Source organism: Molothrus aeneus, chromosome 6, assembly GCF_037042795.1.
Source record: "Molothrus aeneus isolate 106 chromosome 6, BPBGC_Maene_1.0, whole genome shotgun sequence".
In the NCBI taxonomy this organism is placed as follows: domain Eukaryota; kingdom Metazoa; phylum Chordata; class Aves; order Passeriformes; family Icteridae; genus Molothrus; species Molothrus aeneus.
Genome location: NC_089651.1, coordinates 19,310,842 through 19,336,172, shown reverse-complemented (window position 1 = coordinate 19,336,172; position 25,331 = coordinate 19,310,842). Strand labels below are relative to the sequence as shown.

The following is a 25,331-nucleotide window of genomic DNA, read 5'->3' as shown; positions in this document are numbered from 1 at the left end:
CTCTCTGTGTATCTGTGTGTGTGTGCGATCGCGTCTTCCCGCGGCTCCCGGCTGCTCCCCGGAGTCCCGAGCCTGCCCCGGGAGGCGGTGGCGGCCGCGGCGAACGGGGCAGGTCGCGGTCGGCGGCGGCGCCCGGCCCTCCTCCTGCGAGGGGCTCGCCGCCCCCCCCCCCCCCCCCCCCCCGCTTCCAAGGAGCTGTTGGGGGGGATTTATAGGAGTAACAACGGCTCGTGATGTCAGCCCGTGCCTAAAATAGAGAGGGATTGACTGCAAATCCACGGCTCGAGGGCTAAACCTTCCAATCCAGCCTCAGCCAGCGCCGCGCCGATGTGAAGTCGCCCCCCAGCTCTCGCACACAGCCGCGCAGACACGCACACGCTCCCCACGGCGAGGGGAGGGCGCCGGGGATCGCAGCCCAGGTGCCAGCGCTTCCTCGCCCCGCCGGCCACTGCTGGGCGGCCGCGGCGCAGCAGCGCCGGTCCCTGGGGCACCGAGAGCCTGCTCTGGGACGGCGGGGTGGGGGAGAGCCGAGGAGCGGAGCTGCCGGATCCTCGCCCTGCGGAGCCCCCAGGATTACAAGGAATTGCGTGCTCCTTCCCAGACGTGAGCGAGGGTTATACCAAAGAACCAACCTCCTTCGCGTCCAAATTAATCCCTTGGACCCTTGAGAAGACAGGGTTTTTTTCGGAACCATGGCATCGACAGAAGGGTGAGGGGGACCATCTCTTGGGTGGGAGGAACGGGAGGATGGGGGAAATGCCCGGCATTGTTCTTTTGGTAACAGTTTCCTGTCATCTGCTTCATTGTTAATCCTTGCCCCTCGCCATTCCCTAACACAATAATTAGGGAGCGAGGGGAAACGAGAAGCAGACGATCCACATATAGAAGAGAGCGAGGGAAAAAATTTCAAATATGAGCCACTGAAAAGATCTTGGGTTTCCTTCCCATCACTTCTTTATTTAACCCCTGGAGGGCAGATCAAGCTTAAACCACCTGCCTGTGAAAGAAGAGTACAAGTGAATGGTTCACTCAGAAGGGAGGGGGAAGCTTCTTCCTAAATATAACAGTAATGTTAATGATAATAATAGTAACAATAATTATAATTTCAAAAATAATCGAAAACCTGTCCCCCCAGCCATCCCTTCAAAAGGCAAGAAACAAATCCAACTTCTTGAGGAGTTGTGCAATTTTGCAGTTCTGTGCCAAATGCGTTAAAGTTCTAGCAAGAAAAATGCTGGGAAGGGCAAAGGGTTCTACAACAGGCTTTAAAGAAAAGCAAACACAGTTCAGCTCTGGTAGTGTCTTCTGGAAGGAAACCATTGTCCCTACCCATGCCCAGATTGCAGGAGTCGCCCACTTCATCACTCTCTGATGAGCCAGGGTGCTTGTCCAGTTTACAGACTTGCTGGTTGTAGGAAAGAAAAGATTTCATTGATCTCTGCTTGCCCTCTTATAACACTACCTAGCATTAGACTGCGTTTAGTGTGAGCCTCCCCTTTATCCCTGGATGTTGTCATGTTGTATCAGCATGATCTGCTCAAGATAGGACTCTCTAAGGACAGAGTGCAAAAGGAAGCTCTGTTTATATTGCCTTTGTGTCTCTCAGGCTAAAAGACTTGCTGAGCTGATTTAAATAACCCAACACATGTCTGGGAGGGTGTGCACACAAGTTTCCCATTACCTGGTCAGAAGAAGAAGCTGGCTGTGCAGCGGCCCCCAAGCAGTTGGCTTAGGAGGAATGGAAGCTTATAAAGTGTTGATTTGGGTTGCTTTGGGAAAAGGACAATCCCCCAGTCTAACAGAGGACTATATGTGAGGCTCTTTGCCTTTTCACAGGACTGTGAGAGAAATCATTAATTTATCATTTGCTATTGCCTTACCTTTGCAGGGAATTCCTGCACTGAGTTTGTACGGTTTTGTTTTGGTGGCTGTGCAACAGTTTAATCTGCCCTATGTAGCATTTCCTCTATTTAACTAGATGCTGTCAACAAATGATCAGAGCCATGAAAAAGAAGCTCAGAGGTGGAAGGACCAGCCTAGGGTTGCAGCTCTTTCCCTTCTGTATCCTTGGACTACCCCAACTATCACTCTCCTCTGGATGGTGCAGTCATCTGCTGTTTGTATTCCCACATGACGTGGCTGTCGAGGTCTGTGCTTGTTTTGGACCAGTGGTGGAAGGTGGGATCAATAGTACAGGAGTTTAATAAGAGGTGGCTGTGTTAGGGAGATCTGTCAACTTTGGATGAAAGGGGGTTTAAATTGTGTGTAGAAAGAGAAAGAGGTGCTTTTAAAAGAATTTGACTGAATAGGTGGGCTACAAAAGATCAGAGTGCCGAAACCAGAAAGGCTTCAGTAGATGCGTGCTTTTGTTTTTCTAATGGAACAGAGCTAAATTGTCAGGGTAAGAAAAGAAACAAAAAGTTTAGGCCTTGTTTTCAAACCTTGTAGGAAATTTACCTAGACTAAGACAAACTGAAATTGTTGTTTGGTATGATTCAGTTAGCAGTCTGTGACAGCTGAAGGAGGTGTGGAAAAAGAAGTTGAGTGGGAAGCGTTTCAATTGTCAATCCATGTTTACCAGTAAAAACCTCTTCCAAAACTGAATTCTCATCTTTCTCTTCCCTCAAGTGAAAAGCTGGGGGTAGAGATTAACTTTCACTCTGGCGTAAAGGTCAGCAAACTGAGGCACCAAAGGGATCATCAGGGAAAGGGAATATTGACTGGACCTTGTTCAAGAAATGCTTTCCATCAGCACTGGCACAATGTGAGAATGGTGGCAGAAACACTGCTCTGCTTGCAGCAATGGGGACTATCTCAGGCACACACAGGTACATGGAAAAGGACCTACTGGAGATGGGAACAAAGGGATACACTCCATATTTACGCCTAGTCACTCTGGGGATGTTCAGCTAGATATATTAGTTGAGATCAGAAGTATATAAAGGTTTTATTTTGAGGTGTTAAAAGTGCTCCAACTACAATAGTTTTTGTAGTGACTTATTACTCTTCTCACAGGAAGCTTATGTAAAATCTTCAAAGTGAGGATCTCAGGTTGTTTAATAAACAGGATGTTTAATAAACAACAAAAGGCCCTGATGTATATACAGAGGAAGGTAAATTCATGCTCCATTGTTAAGAGTTAGTCGTTACTTGCAGACAGGATTTGGTAGGAAAGATTTCCTTGCCTGTTCCTTTTCAGTCATTCTTTTCTTTTTCTTTCAAGATCTTATTTGGTTAAGCTCATCCATGTATGGAAATATGCTGTAAAAATCTTTCTGTTCCAAGAGGATAGTCAGCAATGGGAAACTTCAATTGGAAGAAAATGGGAAAGGAAATGTTCAGCAACATGGCAAAATCAGACCCATGTGCCTTCTGGGTTTACCTTACTGTAGTTCCAGCTAGTGGGGTTTTGGTTTATGCTGTCTGTATATTGAAGGTTTAGTCTTTCTTTCACAAAATCTCCTGATACAGATCTCATTACTAAGAAGGATTTTTGGTGTTTAGCTGGTGCTGAAAACGGAAAATATCCTGTTCAAGGAGGAAGGGCTAGCACCAAGTATGGATGCAGTTCAAGGTTTCTTGTTTTTATGTTCTGTTTAAACATCCTCTGCTGGCCATGACTGCAGGTGGGATGCTGCTGGGAGACCTGGCCTCCTGATCTGTGCTGGCATTGCCTTTCACAAGTGTTTAGTGTGGTACAAAGATCCCAGGACATGAGTCCACACCCACGGACTGTGGTGTCTGGTGTAGGGCTCAGTACGTGGTGAGTTGATCTATGGAGATTTAACAAAGCTGAGCATTTCAGCATTTCCTTTGCTTTTACAGGGTCTGGATCGGACCTAAAGGTTACATGAGAGTGACTCTGATCAGTTGATGCCCATGCTTGCTTTCAGACCTCTGAGCAAAGTCCTTGCTTCACATGGCTTTATTATGGCTCTTATCTCTCTCTTTAGTCTTACTAAAGGAAAAGAATAAAGTACCTTGCTACTGTTTTGCTGGTTTTTTATTTGTAAAAAAAAATAAATCTTTCAGAGTGCTGATTTAGGTACTCTAAAAATCTAGAGATATGTTTGCATTTTGTATGCCTCTGAAGATCAGGAGTTTCAGGTGTGCAGCTTGATTAGGTTCTGCGCCTTCAGGAATATAGCCACTAGGAGACACTATCACTGCATCCATAGAAGAGCTTAAACGGAGGCAGAGCAGGTGTGTGAGCTGGGAGCTCAGCCCTCTGTGTGCAGGTCAGCCTCTGGGCAGCCCCGTGCCTCTGGCTGGGCAGCCCTCTCCCAGTCAATGGGCATGGTCGGGGAGTCAGTGTGGGCCAGTGGCCATTCCCAGTGGGCACTTTGAGTGTGATCACCATGTTTTGCAGAGGTTAATAAGCCTGATGTGGGCTCTTCCACTTCCATTGGTCTCAGTTCTGGAGAGTGGTCCCAGGCAAGGTTTATGAAAAGCACAGAGATGGCACCTGTTAAGATTTGTGGTGCACAGTTAACAGGCATGTCTGTGTGTGTATGCTAACAAAATAAATCAGTGAAGTGGAAGAGTTTGAAACATTACTGTGTTTGAATAGACAGAAGTCTGGGTAATTGCTTAGCGTTGTGGTTTGATTAGTGAAATAGTGCTTCTCAGTTCTACATACACAATATCAATGGTGTTTGTGTAATATGAAATGGCACAAATGCAGTGCTCCTGTTCTGTTCACACTAGCAGGTAAACTGCATGGACGGGCAGAGGTCCCCACCATGGTATTTGACTCTGTCAGTATCTTAGAAGGAAACAAACAAACAAAAATTCTCATCTGAGGTACATTTCTCCTCTCCAAACTTGGTTGTTTCCTCATTCATCTGTAGATATTCCTATCTTCATCACAAGTTGCACTGTCTCTGAAACTGCAGTTCCACTTTCAGGAGTACTGTTTGTCTGTGCTACCAGATCACCCAAAAATAAAAGTTTGGTCCAGACCACAGAGCATATGATTTGATTTCTCCAAAATTAGCCACAGCTGTGGAACCCACATAGGTTTTATACTAGCTGTAGATGGATGGTTATTAGTCAAAATAAGTTAACACAGGAGGCACAAATAATAAATACCTTACTGGTATAAAGCTCTGTGAATACAAGTTAACCTGCCAAAATTTTTTGAACACATTTGAACATTAAGAATTCATTTACTACACAGGATTATTTTTTTAGTCATGCAGCTGTGATGTTTTTGGATCTTGGAGCAGGAGTCATAAGCCATTTGCTGCATTGTCAAGACAAAGCCTGAAAGGGAGATTGCCAGCATGTATTATGCACCTAGCCTGGAGACAACATGACACACCTATGTGAGTCAGGAAAACTAATTTGGCATTTCATCGTAGGGTTCAGGCACGTACATAGGAGAGTGGGTTTTCAGGATCTGCCACAATACATACAACAAGCACACCCACACATTTCTTGTCATCTGAGTTCTTATTCTATAATTTACCCACAAAATTTCTCTACATGGAAACTTGAGGAATTATTCTGGCACAAATGTTTAGATACTTCAGAGGATGAAATCTTCCAAGTGTTCTCACTGTTATTTTTACAGAGGATTTGATGAGCACCAGCATAGGATGGAGATGTTTTACCCTATGCCCTATCTTAGACATTTTGTGGGACAGATGGAGTGAATGTAGCTTGGTAATTAGTCATATCAGCTGTGGCTCTGGCCTCATTTCACTGTTGTCAATTGCAAATCTTTCATCAATTTCAGTAAAAGACAATTAGGCCTTGCAGAAGATAACTCGTGATCCTTAAATGACGCAATAGTTCTCATGGCCCCAGCCTTCAGTCTCGCCTTGAGATATCCTTTCAAAAAGAAGTTGTCACCTAGACAGCAACTCCATTTTTATACATATTCAGATGATTTTATAGACACACAGGGGTTAATATGTTTCCTATAAAATCTACAGGTGCTTATTTATTTTGAACTTTTTGGATTAGATATATGAAGGGAGATTGGGCTATCCTAAAAAATGACCGAAGTTTTCAAAAGCCTTATCTTACCATAGGTTTCTGTGAGTTAAATGTATGTATGTGTATATATGTATATGTACAGCCTTCTCTGTGGATGTACGTGTAGATGTTTGTATACAATGCACTAAGAAGTCGGCGTCCAAAGCAGTACTGTATTGCTGTACTAGCAAATTACAGCATTTCATTTTCTCTTCTTCATTTTCCTGTTTCCCCTTGATCTAAAGGCTGCCCCAATGAAGACTGCTAAAAACTGTAAATTAGTGAGCGGTGTTTAAAGGGTCACAGTTTTTCAGTTTAAGAAGAGTAACATTAAAAACTCTGTCCTCTTTCAGAGTCAGTGTAGTTGGCATGTGGGTTCCTTAGTGGTGTAGGTGACAGTGGGAATGCTGGGACTCGGTGTGGACGTGGATCCCACACTAACAAGAGCCTCAGTGTTGGGCTGTCTCTGTAAAGAGTTGTCTCCATTCCAAAGCAGTCTGTGCATGTGAGGGGTGTGGGGTGAGGGTGCAGTGCTAACGAGTGACCCTTCATCTTCAGTACCTTCTCGTGTAATACCTTTCCATTTTCTGTGGGATTTAATTCCCTTCGCCAGCAGAATGTGTTATAATGCCTGCTATTTAGAGCAATTAATTGTATGATTTCTTGAAAACACTGGCTGGATCTGTCAAATCCATCATTTCTGTAATTGTCCATCCACTAATGAAACTCCTCTTTTGCCAACTCAGTACAATGTTTCACACAGTTTTAGCCTCCAGCTCATTACTCTAAAATGTTATTACCAGAGGCATACAAGCAATAAAAATAAGTGCGCTTTTATATATTTAATCCTACTTCTGTATTAATTTTAAGGCTCTCAGTGTGTTTGAAGTTTTAAGACAATTAACTACAATACATTTCAGTCCTTAGGAAAGAAAATGGACTAAGTTCAAAGCTCATCATATTTTCTAACTTTTATCTTCAACATCTTTGATTGTACATAAGCAATTCCAAATTTGGGATTCTTACAAGGAAGAACTAAAAAAGGACCAGGACATAAAAGAATTAAGGAATATTCCTGCTAATTACAGACATCTTTAGGAGACTAGTGTGGAATTCAAGAAAATGCAGTATTTCAGGTTCACTGCTGTGTCTGAGAAATCAAATTTGTTTAAGTGTTTTAAAGAAAAGATGATAGAATGAGATTTTAAAAACTAAAATAATTTAATTTTTACTTTCAAAAATAAATTTTTAGTGTCATCTTCAGTTAAGAACACTAAAATGATGGGCTCTCCAATATAAAGGAAAATATTTCACTGTGTATTAAGGAAATGTTTTGAGTAGACTAGGACAATATCTAGGTTTTTTGTGTTTTTCAAGGTGCCAACAATCTCCTCTTAGTTGTAGAGAGCAATAAAGTCCTCCCTCATCCTCCTTTTCTGCAGGCTGCATAAAAAGGCATATCTGATTCTGTCTTCAGCTGGTTCAGTGGTGTTGCTTCCAAAATTTCCTCAGTTTTGAGCTTTTTTTTTCTGTCAATCTCACACCTGCAAGTATATTTTGCAGTGCTGATTTTCACAACTGCAGTTTTGCAGCGTTAGTTTTTAGTACTGGTAACCATACTGAGGCATAGAGGCTGCCTGCCTCAATGTTCACTGAGCAGGATGCTACTGGCACTCCCAAAGTCAAAGTCCTTGAGCCCCATCTGTGAGTTGAGCTTTTTCTTATTCTGATAGCTCATTATCAACTGCATCCCTAATAAGAGGATAATGGATAGCACCTCTGAAGTAGGTATTTTGGGGCAAGCTTAAATTTAATTTATCATCCCTTTGGTGGATTAAGAATAGTCAAAGATGTATCCAAGTGTAAAATCTGTGTGACTGAGAAAATGGTCAGTAACTGATACTTATCAAAAGTGTAAATGCATTAATTTATCCCAGGGAAAACAGGTAAATGGGTCTAAGGGTGCATCACCTGCTAGTTCACATCTCTGTGTGATTCAAGTTAGTCTCACTTAGCCCTACTGCCAAATTTGTGCTTCACATGTGGGAATGACTGCACGTCTGATTGACTGGTGGCCTCCTCAAGCCATACCATGTGGTTTCCAGATGGTGGACTTCATCTCCCTTGAGGCAGGAACCCCGGGTGTCTGCCTTTCCAACTGTTTGTTGTACTTTCTGTACTGTCATTTACCCAGCAGCCAAGTGAAGTTTGGATCTTGGGGATTTGCTCTCTTGCAGGGACAATGACAGAGATCACTGCTAAACAAGTCACATGCACTGCTAAGCTTCTGACACTGCTCATCATTCACAAAGGCTGTCTGGAAGGTGCAGGGAACAAACCTGCTCATTCCTACTCCTTTGGACAAGCGTGTCTGATGCAGCACCCTCTTAGAGGGATTGACAAACACTTCTGGTACAAACTCTTCTGGTACATGTTTCCAGTGTGGAGGAGCAACGTGACCAGGGACCAGTTTAGATCCTGAAAGTGTTGTAACTGTATTAGTCTGGTATTGTATCCAAGCTAAGGACAGCCTCTAAGTCCAGCTAATTATCTTGAGTGCAGGAGAGCACTAGTCTGGATCTGCCAGGCTAGCACATAGGCAGACACAGGTACCCTTTGTATCCCAGGTTCAGCCCATACAGAGTCTCAAGCCTGTTTCTTAAGGCAAGGAAAAAAAAGATCAGCATTATTTATGAGTACAAAAATTAGGGCCAGCATTTGTGGGTTTTACAATTGCCTGGAACCATGGCTTCCTTAATTGAAAAAGTGACAACACATACGTAATGTGTAGCTGGGGATATGAGAGTGGACTAGAGGCTCTTCAGAGGTCCCTTCCAACTTTAACTGTTCTGAGATTCTGTGCATGACAAATACACAGTATACAGCCATTTCCATGTAGTATATTCATATCCTAGTTCTTGGCTATGGCTGTGATGCCCTGTACTGCTGGCACACCATCCTGTAATATGCTGATCCATGTACTGATTTTTCATGAGATTGGATTCAGGCTGTGTACACATGAGTAATAATCCAGCCCAACAGAGACAGCTGGACCTGCTAAGTCCACACGGTGCTGGTTACTTAGGTGTGCTTCTAGAGTACATTCCTGGTGTAGCTTAATCCAAATGTAATTCAGCTCCTTAACATGAACCAGAGCACAGCAGGTGGGCATCTTCAGGAAGTTCACTCCAGAAGCTCACTTTGGACTAAATTGCTAATATAAGTTTACCCTCAGTTGGTCACTGATACACCTCAGGTAAGTGTTCCCTGGTGGGCAGGTGTTCCTGGCAGGCTCTCCTCATCTTCTGGCTGCTGATGTGCGTGCTGGCAGCATGGCTCCTTCTGCAGCCACAAGCTGAGATGCTGCTGTGGCCTTTGAGTCCGTGCAGACTTGCCTGTGTAAGTCACTAATGAGCAGCACAGACTGCTGCAGGACACAGCATGCCTGGAGGTAAACCTTGGTCTCCAATCACACAGAATGTGGAGGCTTCTGTTGCAAATTCATGCCAAGTGTGCAGAGGGTTTTGGGCCACGTTCGATGGCAGAGGCAGCATCTCAAGTATATATGGTTTAGTACGCTTCCTTTGAGGCAGAAAACTCTCTCATTAATTAAGCATCTGGTCCTTATCTGTGTAAGACCTACTTTTGCTGTGGTAACTGAGAAAAGATTTGTCTCAAAAAGCGCACGTGTATAGAAACACATGTCATCCTCATACATGCATGCATATGGGAATTAATTAACACCTGGTTGCTATTTATATCACAGATTTTAGGTCAGGTAGTGGAAAACAGATCAGAATTGTTCACCTGACATTTTAGGAGGACTTAGAACAGGCATTTTGCAGTGTTCCATGCTGGAAACTGTTAGGAAATACTATTTCTATTGACATAAATAATGCCAGAGGAACCTTCACAGCTATGCAGGGGAAAAAACACACGAAACGTGTCTCACTGTAATACCAAAGCCCTTTAGTAGGAAGCCTTCTGCTGCTTCCAGGACTAGCTGTTTCTTTTCTTCTTGCTTTTGTTCCTGTCCCATTGCAGGCATCAGTTCCCTGGTGGTCTGCTGAAGGGGGTTCCCAGTAGCCCTTTCCAAGGGGAACCTGGGGAGGATCTTCTGAAAGATACAGTAATGGGCTCAACACTTAGGGCAGAAGGGCCTCACAGCACTCTCTGTTTATTCAAGTGAGTTGCTGGAGTGCCTTGAGGAGGACATTCCTGTCACCTTTTCTGGTAACAGGTTTGTGTCACACGGTGGCACCCTTGCAAACCAAATAAAGCTTGAACTCCCACTGCAGCCTCTCTCAGGGAGGTCTAGGGGGTCTTCATTCTTACTCGATAACTAAGGCTTCAGCGTCTTGTGAATGTTGATCCCCTAATTGTGTCTGGTTTGAAATCAGTGAATAGGTTGAAAGACTTACTGGGCAGCAGGAAACAATAAACCCACAGGGACAGTGTGGTTGTGTAAGCCTCATTTTTTTTTGGCAGCCTGGCAGTAGACACAAGATCATAGTGCAAAGGGGAAAATCCCAATACGTTGGTTGGTATTTATGGTGATTAATTTTGCCAGGACACTTCTTTTTTTCCTCAATAACATTTAATAATGATGGTGTTACTATCAGTTGCAGTTAAGGATTTAGTGAAACATAAACCAAGAACATATGCAGCTAAATTTGCACTGAAGGAATCCCATTCTGGCCACCTGGATTCTGAACAGCTTCCTGTCTTAGATGGAAGTATTGTGTTACCACGTGCTCTTAAATACTTACACCATTTTGCCTTACCTACCTTCCAAAGGAGGTACATTGTTTAGGTGTTTCAATTTTGCAGTTGTGTGTGTTTTGGAATCCTCTGCATCGTAGGAGATCAATCCACTTTGTCATTGTGTTGACAGTGTCCAAAAGCCTGGGCTGGAGATCAGAGCCTAGCTGTGTTGTGTTATGTACATTTACAGTGGAAAGACAGGTAGTTGTCTGCTTTGGACAATTACACTTTCTTACAGAGCTCCAGCAAGGTGCTGCAGCAAAGGTGTGGCAGTGTTTATCACCAAACCCTCTTTGTGTGGTGCATTTTTGCAGCTAAAAAAAGAGACAGCCTCAGTTGTTATGGGCCTTTGATGTAGCTGCCATGGTGATGGCAAGGAGTAAGGTGGAGTCCAAAACCAAGTCAATTTGTAGGCATTATTTATTCACTAACCTACAGATAAATGTTTCTAATTGAAAATATCAGTGGTTAGTTAATCTGTATGTATTGTCCAAGTCAGGAGAAGATAATGCATTTTATGTCTTGTGTAGTAAAGATGTAGTCTTAGAAAAGCTCCAATGCCTGTGTCTTTATTTCTGTTCGATTTAAACTTGTTCCCAAAATACCCTGTGAAGTCAGCATCAGTAGCCCCTAACAATAAAACTACAAAAATCAATAATACTTAATTTGTGAAGTTTTCCCATGTGTCTGGACCACTCAGTCTGGGTTTGCCCTTTGTTTTGATAAGTATAAATGATTTTCTGCTGTATGTCATGCTATTTGACCTGCATATAAAACTTGTTCATTGCTTAGACTTCCTTGACAAATTGATGGAATGACAGTGTAGGATTGATACAATGAACTTGAGTGTTAAGTGACAGTTTAATTCCACTGGGTGGTAACAGTTCATAATATTTCTATTCAGGCTCTGCATTGAAGGTACAGAATCACTGTGATGCCTGAATCAGTGTAAGAGCTGACATATCCCTCCTCCTCATGCAAATACAGGAGGATTTAAGCAGTCAGCAGATGTCTGAGATTGCCAGGCTGCTTCTGACAGCCATAGCCTGCTGAGTGCTGGAGATGATGAGAAGAAAATGATAGGCTCACATCAAAGCCTCTGGCTTTACTTCTGCAAAGGGATCCCTAAACACTGTCACTTGGAAGCTGGTCGGTGCTGATAAAAGGACCCTGGCAGAACGGGGCATGGATTGGACAGACACATCAAACATCAAACTGAAGCTGCAGAAACAGCACTTGGTGCCTGGAGGTCAGATGTAGCTGCAAGGCTGTGAACTGTGGCACAAATTAATTACCATCTTTTACCTGTGTGTTAATGCCTCATAATTACCCTGGGTTACTCACTGACCATGCACCATCCTGTAAGTGTTTCATGATTTTGGATACCATGAGGACATAACGATAACTGCCATATACTGTTTCTTCATTATTTCCAAGGAGGAGGGAAAAGAAAGAGGAGGAGGATTTTAACTTCTAGCCAGTTACCCTCTATTTATACTCCTTGCCATCAAGAAAAATGATGGTTTGGTCAACCTCTCTTCTCATCCATGATATATCAAGAATGGCTACATAGAGGTGTTATTGTTCCAGTCTGTTTATTAGACTAATATGCCTAAGGTGAGCCTCTTTGTGGCTAAAATGACATGTACAGGAAGAACAATTTTCCAAAATTTGTCTTTATAGATGGAGAGTTAAGTGTAAAGTTTTCTCCCTGTCACACCAGAATCTGCAGGTGTGGATAGGAAAATTTTCCTTTCACCATGGCCAGTCAGGCAATGCAAAACTCTCTGTTTCCCATATTTTTCATCACAGATGATGTTGGTTATGCCTTTGCTCTGCTTGACTAGAGCAAATGGAGACCAGATGAGGGGCTCAGTTTACTTCTTTGTGTGGACCTACAGTGGTTTCCCTCCTCTTACAAAAATACCATATTGTCTTCACATTTGTTGAATTGATTGGGAAAGCTTAGATTCTCCTTTTGCTTTCTCTCAGTTTGTTTTTTTTTCAAGATGAAGCTTAAATTATCTGTAAACCTGCCAATCATGATTCATTTTTAGAGACAGACTGCCTTTCTCAGAACTGCTGTTTATAAGCACTGTTGTGAACTGATGGGTTAATTAAGAGTGGCTGATTTGTAAATCTAGGCTTTTAGACATCAAGGGCACATACCTGAAAGATAGATAGGACATTTACCAGTGATGGGAAATAAACTAGTGCCAAATGTACATCAAAAGCTGGAATGGAAAGATCTCTATTGGCAGGTGATCAGGTTATTGCATTTTGCTAATCTCCATCACTGTTTGTTGTGTGGACTATTACAAAAGGGTGCTCAGGAACAGGAGAGTCAAAACCTATCTGAAGCTGGTTGTTCCTTTAACAGTTTCCTGGAATAAAGTGTCATGTTTCAACATAGAGTGTCTTCCTAATGACTTACTCTCATGCCATAACTTTAGATTCTGTCTAGCAGGACAGAGTAGCAGGAGACAGAAAAGTTATTATATCAGTTGCTAGCAACATCACACCCTAGAAAAATATTTTTTGCATTACAAAGAATAAAAGAACAGAATAGTGTGTTTCCTTGAAATTGGCCATAAACAATTATTGTGAATGGTCTTTCTTGTGTAAAGAAGATGCATACTAGACACATACTAAAAGAAACACATTCAGGCATGAAGTCACTGTTACATCCCAAGTGGTAATCTGCCACTAAGTTGTCAGGTGTCTCTAGGACATAACTGAAAAATATGGCATAGTTGTAAATTGTCCCATTTGATGTGCTGCAAAATTTACATTGAAGTGAGGAGGGCCTAACTATCATTTGGTTTGTGTGTCTGGGTATACTGACCTCAAAACACCTTTCTTAAGATTTTATTGTCAAATTCTCTTCATCGTGGTCCAAGTTCAGTGTAAAAGAAGTATTTGGGCTCTGTGGAAGTGATCTTCACAGTCCCATCCCTGTATAAATTAGAATATTCTAGCAGCTGTTTTAATTTTCAAAACTTTGCTTATTATGGCTGATGAGTGTACTAGACATCCTTATCTTGTATTTCCTCCTCAGCATTTCCTTTGTCCAGAGTTTGGAGAAGGTGGTAGAGGAGTGGCTGAGCTATATCTTTATCTTTCTGTCTTCTAAGATGAGTATCCTTCTGTTCAAAAATTACACTTGTAATTCCTCTTGAAATACTCAGATTATGTATGTGGAACAGAAAAGACTCCAGATTTTAGCCTTAAATCCAGTAGTGTCATAAAATCTCTCATTCACATACAAAGTGGAAGTTTTGTACGCCTTGTTTAGTGCCTGTATGGACAGAGCTTCTTCTTGTGAAGGCCCTCCCTGCACTGCACTCCTTGGTGGTTCTTGGCAGACTCATAACCAGACTGTCTCCTGTGAGCGTGTGTTCTCAGTGACTGTGAGTGCAAACACCCACACTCACATGCACAGCACTGTTCACATGCAGTGTCCCACAAGTTTGCACAGACATTTTAGCATCCCTTAGACATGAAAATTTTTCAGTCTCAATTTTTTTAACTGATCAAGTAGTGACCCCTGACAAAAACTACAGTAGGATTTAACAGTGCTGGCCACCTGCTCTCTTCTGTTTACACTATAAGCCTCTATGTCACATTTTTTTTCAGACTATTGGCAATAGTTAGTCACCTGAACTAGAATCAGACTCAATACTTGCTAGAACTAATTCATTATACAAGTGTCAGGTTTTAATTGGAAAGAAAGTGAGGAAAAGGTGCATTCTAGGATTTTTGCAGTGCTAAACAAATACTTCTTTCAATAGATGTAAGGTAGGTATTCTGCCTCTTGGTTACTTTTTAGATCTTAACACTTTGCAACAGCAAATAAAAGTTAATTACAAAGGAATGTGAGGAAGGTGGTGCACATTTAATTCTACCTCTCTTGGCCAGCTTTGCATCTCTTATTTGGGTTTGCCAGTACAGATTGCTCTGGCTACTTGCCCTTGTTCTGGCAATCATTTCTCATCAGTTGTAATAGTGGAAAATTTCATTTCGGGCTTACTCTTCCTTCAGTGACACTATTGCCAGTGTGGCTGGCAGCAAAAAAGCAGTGTTGGTGGAACTTGCTGGTCTTTTTGCTCAAGCCCAGACTTTCATAGGATACATGATATGTGTCACATGTAAATACTAATGCTTTGCTGGATTTCTTGTTATCTGAAAGTCTTTCTTTAGAAGTCCTTCATTCTGTCTGGAAATGTATGGGCTTGCCTTCTGTGAAGGAAGTTGTTTGCTAATGGACTGTGCATGAGCTAATCTGCAGTAATTTCTCACAAAGGTAGGATTATCTCAAAGCAAAGGGAAAGTAACTGACTATACCTTGAAAGTATAGGAGACCCAGAATGCTACTTTTGCCTGAACCACAATGGATTACTAGTGCAGGCAAGCCTTTAGAATTGGAAAGGCTTTGCTGCCTCCCTCAAAAAAATCACATCTTCTTTCAGTGCACTGTGTTTCAGCAGCTTTGTTTTCCTCAGCTTGGTCATAAACAGGACTAGCCAGATGAGGCCAGGAGGTGGGGTTGAAGAATTGATTTTGACTCTGCTTGTTTCTTACTACCAGCTAGCAGTACATGAGGCACTCTGCAAGTTTGAACCTGGCAGCTAATAAAACTACTGGATATTGTGCATGAAATGAATTTGACTCATACTTGTCTTAGAAATACAGTGTCAGAGCCACAGGCCTTTCTGTGTTTGTTTCAGACTTTGCCTTGTTCCCTCTGTGGCAGGGTTCCCTTGTGCTGTGGATGTAAAAGAATCAGGACAGTTATAAAAAAATAGTGCATGATTGCTTGTGATTCAGTGGGTAAAAAATCCCCTTAAGAGGTAAAGCTCAGTAACATTTATGTGATATTTCCCAGCTTTCCCTTCACACAGAGCATTTTGTTAACAGTAAATGCTGCCATACAGTAATATATAACTACAAGGACTCAAAAGGCTGTATGGGAGGGTGTAATTAACACTAAAAAAAGATGACTTGAGAAAACCAAAACAAGCCAAATAGATGCTTCCTGAGTGAGACTGTGAGGAAAGTGCTCACATATGTTAAGTGGACTTTTTTTCTGTAATGAGATACAGTAAATAGGCAAATGAAACTCCATTTAGTAATACAGTGATAATACAACTTCTAAGTTGCAGTTGTGGAGTGAATTTTTCTTCCTGTCTTATGAAAATAAAAACATGGAATTCAATTCTGCTAGCAGATGGAGAGCAAAGATTTGCTGTACTAAAAAGATAGAATTCCTAATACTCAGATCTGCTTTATAATAGAAACTATGATATAGTTTGAACTTAATATCTGTGGGTTTTTTTGTTTGCTTCCCAAAGCAGAATAGCAAGGCAGTTCATATCATCAAACTCAGGTAGTCACATTTTTTAAGAAGTGGAAAAAGACCAGTTCCTCCCTGTTTGCTTAATGCTGCTGCTTTTAGGGTAACGTGCTGGTAAAATGCAGATTGGAATGTATAGGTGGATGCTTGAGGTACAGAAAGAGGTAGACTTGGTCAGAAATTAGAGAGCTGAAACTTAGCTGTTGCCTCTTCATACAGGTAGCCTCAAGATTCAGATCTTTCAGCCCCTCGCTGTACTGAGACAGCTCTGCCTCTGCTCTGGGCTGGAGGGATGTAGGGCAGTTCCAGTCAGGAGAGTTGTGCTGCTTCATTAGCCCAGTGTCTTGTCTGTCAGATGAGCCTGTGTGCAGTGTCATGGTAACCATTCTGGTCAGCCTGAGCAGGAGCAGGCTGGTTCTGCTTGTCTTGCACTGCTGAGCCCTGGCAGTCAGGGTTGGCGTGCAGCAGCCCTTCTGCAGCCTGACCCCACAGCACCTTATCTGGTGGAGCAGGAAGGATGTGGTTGTGCTGACCTGAGATCTGATCTCTGTCAGGTCTTCACACAAAAGTCTGAACCCAAAGGCCAACCTGCCTAACTAAAATTCTGTCTAGACAATTAGATACTGTAGTGCGCTTTAAACTTTTAATGTGGATTGTCATATGCTAGTGCAACATAAGAGATTATGAATTAACTTTTCCTACCTGTTATTCTCTGCTTCCTACTATCTTATTCACAGCTCATCAGAAATATGTACCTGCCAAGCTTCTCTTTACACTTCATTTGCCTTCTAGATCTTAGTCATATGCAGTTTCTCTGAGTTTTGTTTCTCTCCTAGCCTTAGATTTTAAACTGAACCATAGTTACCTGATGGCTTTACTTCATGTTAGCATGCTTGTTGTCTCCTCTAGGTCAGTGTGAATTCAGTGCTCATGAAGGATGCTAAATGAGCAACCCAGAGGATTAGATTTGGGTTGGTATTTCTCCATGGGAAGGAAGGTCTCTGCTTCAGTACAGTCTTTTAAGGAGGCCTCCAAAAGTACAAGCATCTGATTTGTGTATGCTTGAAAAATCTCATCTTGCTTCTTGCAAGGAGTGAATCCAGTCCCAACAGACACTTATCCTTTGGCTTCTCCCTGCTGTGTGTGCCACAAGTAATGTTTTTGTGGTTTGTGGGATTGTTTCCTAGGGACTGAAATCACTCCTTTTACATATATCACAAAACTGCTGTTCGTGGTTGTGTGTTTCAGTCACAGCTGAGTCAGGCTGGACTGAGGCCAAGAATGATCCCAATTCCCCTCCCTTAGGCAGCCAGTTCCACTCAGTTGCAACACCAACACCCTCAACTGTGTGAAATTAACTCTGCCTCTCCCAAAATAGAAGACATTGTGACATTGTGTGTTGCTTCATCCATCATGGAGGAGTGGCCCTATTAGAGAAGCAAGGCTGACAACATGTGCACGACTCATGCAGTAATGAGTTATGTGTTGTTATAAATAATAATTACTTCAAGCTGGTAAAAATGGCCTAAACTACAAGACACTCCTTCTGACATCATGGTCAGCACCACGAAGCAAACCATGTACCTGTCACCATTCCTTCTGTCTTGCTTTTGTGCTCCAGGGAACTGAAGGAGCTGTGTAAAAATGTGACATAGACTTTTCTGGCCAAAGGACACAGACTAAAGCTGTTCTAACTCAACATTGGAGGTGGTTGTGTGAGTGCCTTTGTGTCCATGTACAACTGGTCCTTCACTAGGAGAAACAGATCCTATTATAATTTTAACATGAAACCAGTGCTTTTCCAGGAAGTATAGTCAGGCAGAAAATGGAAAGAAGGGGAAAGGGTACTTCTTGTTACTTACTCTCAGTGAGATACATTTTCTTCTTGTGTCCACTGATCATCACTCTACTGACTTCAGTACAGTTCCATGAGCTTATGTCAGCTGAGATATGACCTTCTGCTTGCCTGCAATTTATAAAGACCATTCATCTCTCAGGTAGTTTCAGGCTGTGTGTTTTATGGGGCAACCTCAGCTTCAGTGTACACACATCTACCTGCCCTTTGTCAAGACATACACTGTTCAAATCATTTGGTGTTTTCAGCAGCAGAAAATACTAAATTCTGTTCCTTATCACTGTGGAGTCATGTATTTTAATGAGAAAATAGTGCAAGAGTTTGGTAGCATGGGAATGTCATAGTGCGTCATGTAAGCTATAAGATTTTTTTTCTTATATATTTTATCCTGGAGCTTTGTCTTCCACGCTCAAACTTTAAGCAGCTCTAGCAGCTCTAACAATTTTTCTAACCATTAAGAGACAGAATGGGATACGTTTAAAAGGAAATTTCTTCCTCTGAACTTCAGAATTCCAATGCAAAATTTGCTTGGTTTAATTTATTTTGTACAAGATACCTCCTGACATTTAAAAATTACTATTTTAAATTAAAATTAAATGATAACTATAAAAATAAAAATTTTGGAGAATATTTGGGTTCCCACTAGTTTTTGATACAGTTTTTCTATGCAGAATTGTCATGGTTGCAAAAGCATGCAGAAGGTTTTAAGGGTGTTTTTTGTACATTCAGTAATCCACAAACTATTTTTGACCAATAAATATGTAAGGAAAGATTGTAGTGTTCTAATATTACAAGAAAATAGAAGCTATATTGATGAGCTTTGAAATCCTGGTTTTTCACTTTTTATTAAGAGTTTTCATAGTGGGTTTTACTTGCTCAGATCTGCCCTGTCCGGAACATACTTCAAACATTTTCTTTCATAAAATTTCCTGGAAATTCTTTTTAGGGCTTAGTATGAAAATCATCATGAAGATAAGGGGACAATTCACTTGGAAATGAAATATGCCAGTGGCATGATTTGAAGACAGTTTTTTCCACCTTTAATAGCAAGATCAAGGTGCACTACTGTGTTCTGGGATTGGTGTGGACAGCAGCTGCTCACAGAGGGTCAGACAACTACCTTAAGCTTACAGAATTTGTTGACACAATGCTTATTTTTTCAAAAGGCTCTGAATAACTGCTGCTGTGGGTTACTTCTTTAAAACCATTTATTGGTGTGATCCTACTTACCAATTTTTCTCATTTATGTACAGTCAGGTTTATTCGGTTATTTAGATTTGTCTTTATTCTTTACTCACTAAGGGATTTGGTTGATGACTCCAGATAAGAGACCTTTTTTTCCCACTTGTGTAGCTGAGGTAGGGTGCAATGCATCACCCTAATGCCTTGTGAACAGGAATTTGTGTCTTTGAGTCAAATTCAAAGCTTGCTGTAGGGATGTGCAACTTAATCAAAGACTTACTCGAACTCCAACTTTTCACATTGTGGTGTCTGGTAGACTCAGACATGACTGTAGGCTGACAATTATTGTTGTGATCTTTATTAGCATAGATTTTTCCACAGCTCTTCTTGTCTTTTCTTGGCTCTCCATCTAGGCTTTGATATGCAGGAATGAGACCAAAGACAGGTTCTACACACAGGGTTTGAAATCCATATCTGATGGTCTAGAACAGATACTATAACCTCATCCACCAAACAGACTAGAGCTGTATCTGCCTGTCTGTCCATCACAAGCCCTTAATGAGGCCTTTGGAAAAAAAAAGAACCAAAAAATCAGTGGTGTGGGATGCTTCACTTTACTGAGACATCTGGCAGGTGGCATTGATCATTTCTAGAAAAAGCAATAAACTGAAGAGTAGGTGATTTTCTTGCCAACTATTCAAGTCAGATCATGCTTCAGTGCAGCTTTATAGAGGTAAACATGTGATCCCACTTCAGGGGGAATAAGGGAGCTCATCTGTTCAACAAAGCTGGGAGCAGATCAGGCCAACCAGCTGACATTAATGAGTGGCAGCACAGCAAGTTTCTTGCATAAACTTGCAGTTCAAAGTAAAGACTCCTGCTCTTTGTCAGTTTGTTTTTGGTTTGTTGGTTTTTTTTTGTTTTTTTTTTTTTTTTTGTTAAAAATAAATTTTCTATCCTAGGCTACAAAATTAGAGGGAGAAGCAGAGTTGGCCTCTACTATTACTTCCATGAGAAGGAGAAATGTTGGTATTAACATTGTTAGTAAATTGCCTGTGCTTATCATAGGACATTCTTCTATTTCTAGGAAAAGCAATAAACTGAAGAGTAGGCAACTTTCTTGCCAATTGTTCAAGTCAGATCATGCCTCACTGCAACTCTGTAGAGGTAAATGTGTGATCCCATTTCAGAGGGAATGGAAGAGTTCATCTGTTCAGCAGGCCAACCAGCTGACCTCAAATAAGTGGCAGCACTGTAAGTTTCTTGGGAAAACCTGTAGTTCAAAGCACAGATTCCTGCTCTTTGTCAGGTTTTTGTTAGAAATCAGTTTTCCGTCCTAGGCTGACAGAATGAGAGGGGGAAAAAGAGTTAGTCTTTACCATTACTGCCATAGGAAGGAGAAATTACTACTCTGATGTTTTAAGGAGGTGGCCTGTGCTTATCTGAGGTCATTCTACTGCTGAGCTCTGAGCTGAGATATAATGCTGCCAGTTGAGACAAATATTTGTACTCTGAAGAAAGGAAAGCAATTAATTTCCTTGGTCCTTGTGAAATATAACTAGGAATAGTCAGATAAAAAAAGAAAAAAAGGGAAAAATTGACTTGAATTTACTGAAAAAGAATCCAAATGTATGCATGTATTTATGTATTAATGACAAGATTCCTTAGACAATTTTGGACATTTTTAGGGGGAAGAGTAGAAGATGAATTCCTTGAAATTTTAAAGAGCAGGCTGGGCAAGTGACTCCGACATCACAAGGCATACCACCTGAATTGCTCAGGAAGTGCCCAGATAACCTACTAGTTAGGTTATCTCTAAACCTGTCTGGTTTAGAGCTTTATTTGGGAGAAGGAAGGTCAAATTAAAAAAAAAAAAAAAAATCCAGCCCTCCTTTTTCTTCTGCGGTGGGATCCTATTGTCCCTAGGGTTTTGAGACCTTTCACCACACTTGACATATTCAGTGTGCACAATAGAGAGTAAGCACTTGCTTATCTTCAGTTTCTTCATTATCTGCACTACTGCCCCAAAGCCCTCTATTCCTTCCCCATGTGGGGTGCAGTCCATGGCTGGAAATGATCTCTTCATTAAGGCCAAGGGGTGACCCTGAAATGCAATCCACTGAAAACTGGATAGCAGGGGGGGAAGTAGGTGGCCTTTGGGGAATGTGTGGGGCCATAAGATTAGCAGTGGGGTTGTCCTCAGCAGATAATTTAGCTATTCAGTAAGCCCAGATAAAATCCTGATTCAGGAATATTTAGGGCAACTCCCTCTTGCTTGTGACTTAAAAAAAAAAAATTATAAATCAGGTTGAAAAAAGGAAAGAAAAGAAGAAAAAAAAAGAAAAAATGGAAAAGAAGAGGATAAACAGAAAAAAATAAAAATAAATATCAGTAAACCTCCATGAAAATCCACAAGGTTTGGGGATGATATATATTTTTTGCTTTGTGTTGATTACCACTCAGCCCACAGGGGCTGGCTGTAATAAACACATACTGCTTTGGACATAGTCATTGCTTCATGACTGAGTTAAAAATAGAGAATTACCAGAAACCCCAGAAGTTCTGATTGTAGCAAGAGCAATGCTGCTTTTTCCTAGTCTCCACCCATCCCTGACACTTGTATATTTTCCTCTGTCCTGCAGCCAGTTCAGCCATCCCTTGCAGACAGCTGATGGCCACCAGGCTCTCTGAAGGTTACCGTGTACTGAGCCCTACCCCACTCAGCTGATTTCCCTGCAGAAGCATTAGGAAGATTGGCCAGGGGATTTAAGAGCCAAAATTCATGCCCCAAGAAAGGCAAAATGCTACGGCTAGAGACTGGTTTATAACTTTTAGTCAAATATTTATAGAGACCTTTACTTGCACTTTCAAGGCATTTCACTGCCCAGAGTTCGATAAACATCTCGAGTTGAGTAGTACATCTAGGTGTCATTTCACCAAAATGATCCAGTGTTTTCTTGTACTTGTATCTTAGTTCCCTCTCTGAAATGGAAAGGAAATTACTTCAGCATGGGGCAGAAGAGTTCAAGCTTGGTTTTGCAATGCCTCCTCTTACAAGCAGTCCCTGTGAGATTACTTGGAAGAATAAAGGCTGCATTCTTCCTGTCTGCAGAGCACATCAGGAAGCTGAAGCCAAGGATTTTTTCCTTACTGAAGAAAATCAGACTATGTCTGTGCCCTGAGACACGGTGAAATGGGGAGGTGCCTGCCAGAGCTCCCCTGTTTTCCACATGGCCATTACTCCAGCACAGATTAGGAAAACTTGTTGGGTCTTTACCTCTACCCATCTGGGAGTAATTCAAGGTCTAGGCTGACACTTCCAGGACAGATGGAGTCAACTATTTGTCCTTCTCATAACTTTTAGTGTGTGAAATAGTTTTTCTTGTACCCATATATCTGCTGTGCATACATGTGTATTTCTGCCTCTGGGACCTCCCTCACACCCGAGAATTCCCTCCTAACTTTTATTGCGTGATGTCCAGGTGACCCTTACCTTTATGCCACCTGCAATAATCATTGCATCATGTTTCCCAGTATAAGGGAAAGGGGCACTTAGAATTAGCAGCTACAAGGCAGTGAACACAAAAGAGATCTCTCTGTGTGTCTGTCCATCTCTGTCTCACAGGCTGTGTAATTGTCAGTCAGAGACTCCAGGAGAAAGATTTCTAAGACTGTTGGTGGCTTTGGTACTATTATGGCTTTTATTATGTAATAAAACTCCACAATAATATATATCCAAAAATGCACAATTCCGTTAATTGAGCTTGTTTTTCCCTCAGCTGTTTTCTAACATCCTTTTTAGAGAGGCTAAGATAAAAGAAAATGTGAGCAAGTAAATCTGATTCATGTTTTCCTCTCTCTGCATCCTTGAGATGCAGTCAGTAATTGCAGACAGAGCTAACAAAATCATACATTGTAGAGCTGCTGAAAAGACTGTGGTAAGAAAGAGAATACAACTAAATGCATGTGGCTGCCCCACCTTTTCCAGGCTGCACTAGGATCCCAGGAAGGTGCTGCATGCTGTGTGGCTCTTTCTGTGTCTTCCTTACCCTCTTCTAAAGGTAGATATAAAAGAGGATTAACTGAAAAAGCATTTGGTGTCGCCTTGTTCAGCCACCAATCTAAGCAAAGATTTATCAAGAGATCAGCCTAGTCTGTGGTGCAGCAAAGATTAGTCAGCTTTAAAATAAAACTGCTTGGGAAAAAAGTTCACTAAAAATAAACTGTCGTGCTTTTTTCCATGAATAGGTACAAGGACTACAAATAGACACCAGTGCTTCAAACAATATGGAATCACAATCACAGAGCAAAGAAACAGCTGTCTTGTTTTGAGATATGATAAATAAAAATTTTAATACCTCTGCACTAGATGAGGTGTGGTATTCTGGGTTTTTGAAGAAATCAGGAATCCAGTGTTATTTTAAATGACTAAATGGCATCATGCTATTAAAGAAGCACGTGTACAGACCTGTCAGTTGGAATCTTCCTGCTAATGAACATCACTGAAATTCTTGGTGCTTAAAAATGCCATGTTCTTTGAAAAGTGTCAGGGTGCTTTAGATCCCAAACAACCCAGACACCACTGTTAGGGATTTAGCACATCAAGCCTGGTTCACAGAGAGCAGCATGACTCCTTTTCCCAGCATAAACTGTAAAACACATTCACTATCTGAGGCAGACTGATAATTAGTAAGAGATTAAATGCAATCAAGTAATCAAGGCCCTTTGATCCCAGAAGGAAAGAGTGGTTTGGGTTGGAAGAGACCTTAAAGATCATCTCATTCCAATCCCCGTGACATGGGCAGGGACACCATTTGCTAGATCAGGTTGCTCAAGGCTCCATCCAACCTGGTCTGAAGCACTTCCAGGGATAGGGAATCCACAACTTCTCTGGGCAACCTGTTCCACTGCCTCACCATTCTCACAGTAAGAAGTTTCTTCCTAACATCTAATGTAAATATCTCCTCTGCTAGTTTAAAACCATTCCCCCTTGTCCTTTCACTATCTGCCTGTGTATTAAGTCCCTCTCCAATTCTTTTTTGTTTGAACTAGAGGGTTAGCAAAGAGCCACCACAGTTTACTTCCCCAGCCTCCACAGTTTACTTCTGCTGAGTAGAATAGTTTTCATAGCACCTAATCTTAGCCTCCTCACTAAACATTAAGGTTTTTTTCTTCAGTCTACTACAGCCACAGATAAAAAACAGTTTCTGTCCCATAGAGCAGCCTATTTCATAATGGAATGCTTTTCTGATCCCCCCTTGATATTATATCTTAATTTAAATATCTAACTTTTTATGGGAAGAGTTACCTTTGTTATATTAAAGCTTACAAGAGACGCAGTACAACCACAAAATAAAACTGATTTTTGTTCCAATCATAATAAAGCTATCAGTCACTTGGGTTTATAATATGGTGTTTTCTTGATGGTTTGCTATATTCAACATAGCCTCTTTCCATTTTGCCAGCAGGTTGGATTTAGGGCCTCTCTAGTGGAATGTTTCAAAAAGAGCTCTTGTTTGGTGAGAGCTCTACCTTAACATCTCTTCAGAGAGCCTCCTTTAACTCACAGCTCACAACTGGAACTTATTTTGCTTCTTACTGAAAGGTGTCAAGATGTCTTGGTGACTGGTCTCCTTGAGCTCTGTTATAGTGTTTGCGTGTCTGGTACTGTGGACCAAATGAGGTTACAGTCAGTGTCCTTCACCGTGTGCTTTCGAAATCACTGACTTGCCTCTGGAGAGAGAAAAAGGAAAAGTGAAGAACTTTGTCAGATGGGATGAATTGCACTGTTCAGTGGGTCAGGAAGTGTTCTGCATGCTCACCTAAGGGAGTGCTGTCATTGGGATAGTAAGGCCAATGATGTAGTTCTCTTTCTAGAAAAATCTTACTTTATTGTCTTTCTACATTATAATAATATGGCTGCGTTTTGAGAAGAGTCTTGAGTTGAAACATGATGATTTTCATTGTGAAGGGGGTGGCAGAGTCTAACTTCATTCAAGCTTTACAAATTTGGGTGGCATATTCTGATTTTCTAAGAAGTTTCATTTTTGCTATTGTGCTTAACCACAAATGGGATTTAATTTGTTAGACTATCTTAGTTTCTTCTTTGTTTTCCCTTGGTAAAGACACTATTTGGGAAGTGTAATTAGAACTAAATAAGAGTTTAGTACATTGTCTGAATTAGAGCACCCTGGT

At 41.5% G+C, this 25,331-nt stretch overlaps 1 protein-coding gene across 1 annotated transcript in view; it reads left to right on the top strand.

Moving 5' to 3' along the window:
* The first annotated feature begins 259 nt into the window (after window positions 1-259).
* SLC1A2 (solute carrier family 1 member 2) overlaps window positions 260-25,331 on the top strand; it is an 86,192-nt gene continuing 61,120 nt past the window's right edge. Inside the window, exon 1 of the mRNA XM_066552972.1 lies at window positions 260-709. Within this exon, the coding sequence (XP_066409069.1) occupies window positions 693-709 (17 nt within the window). The 5' untranslated portion in view covers window positions 260-692. The remainder of the gene's footprint in view (window positions 710-25,331) is intronic.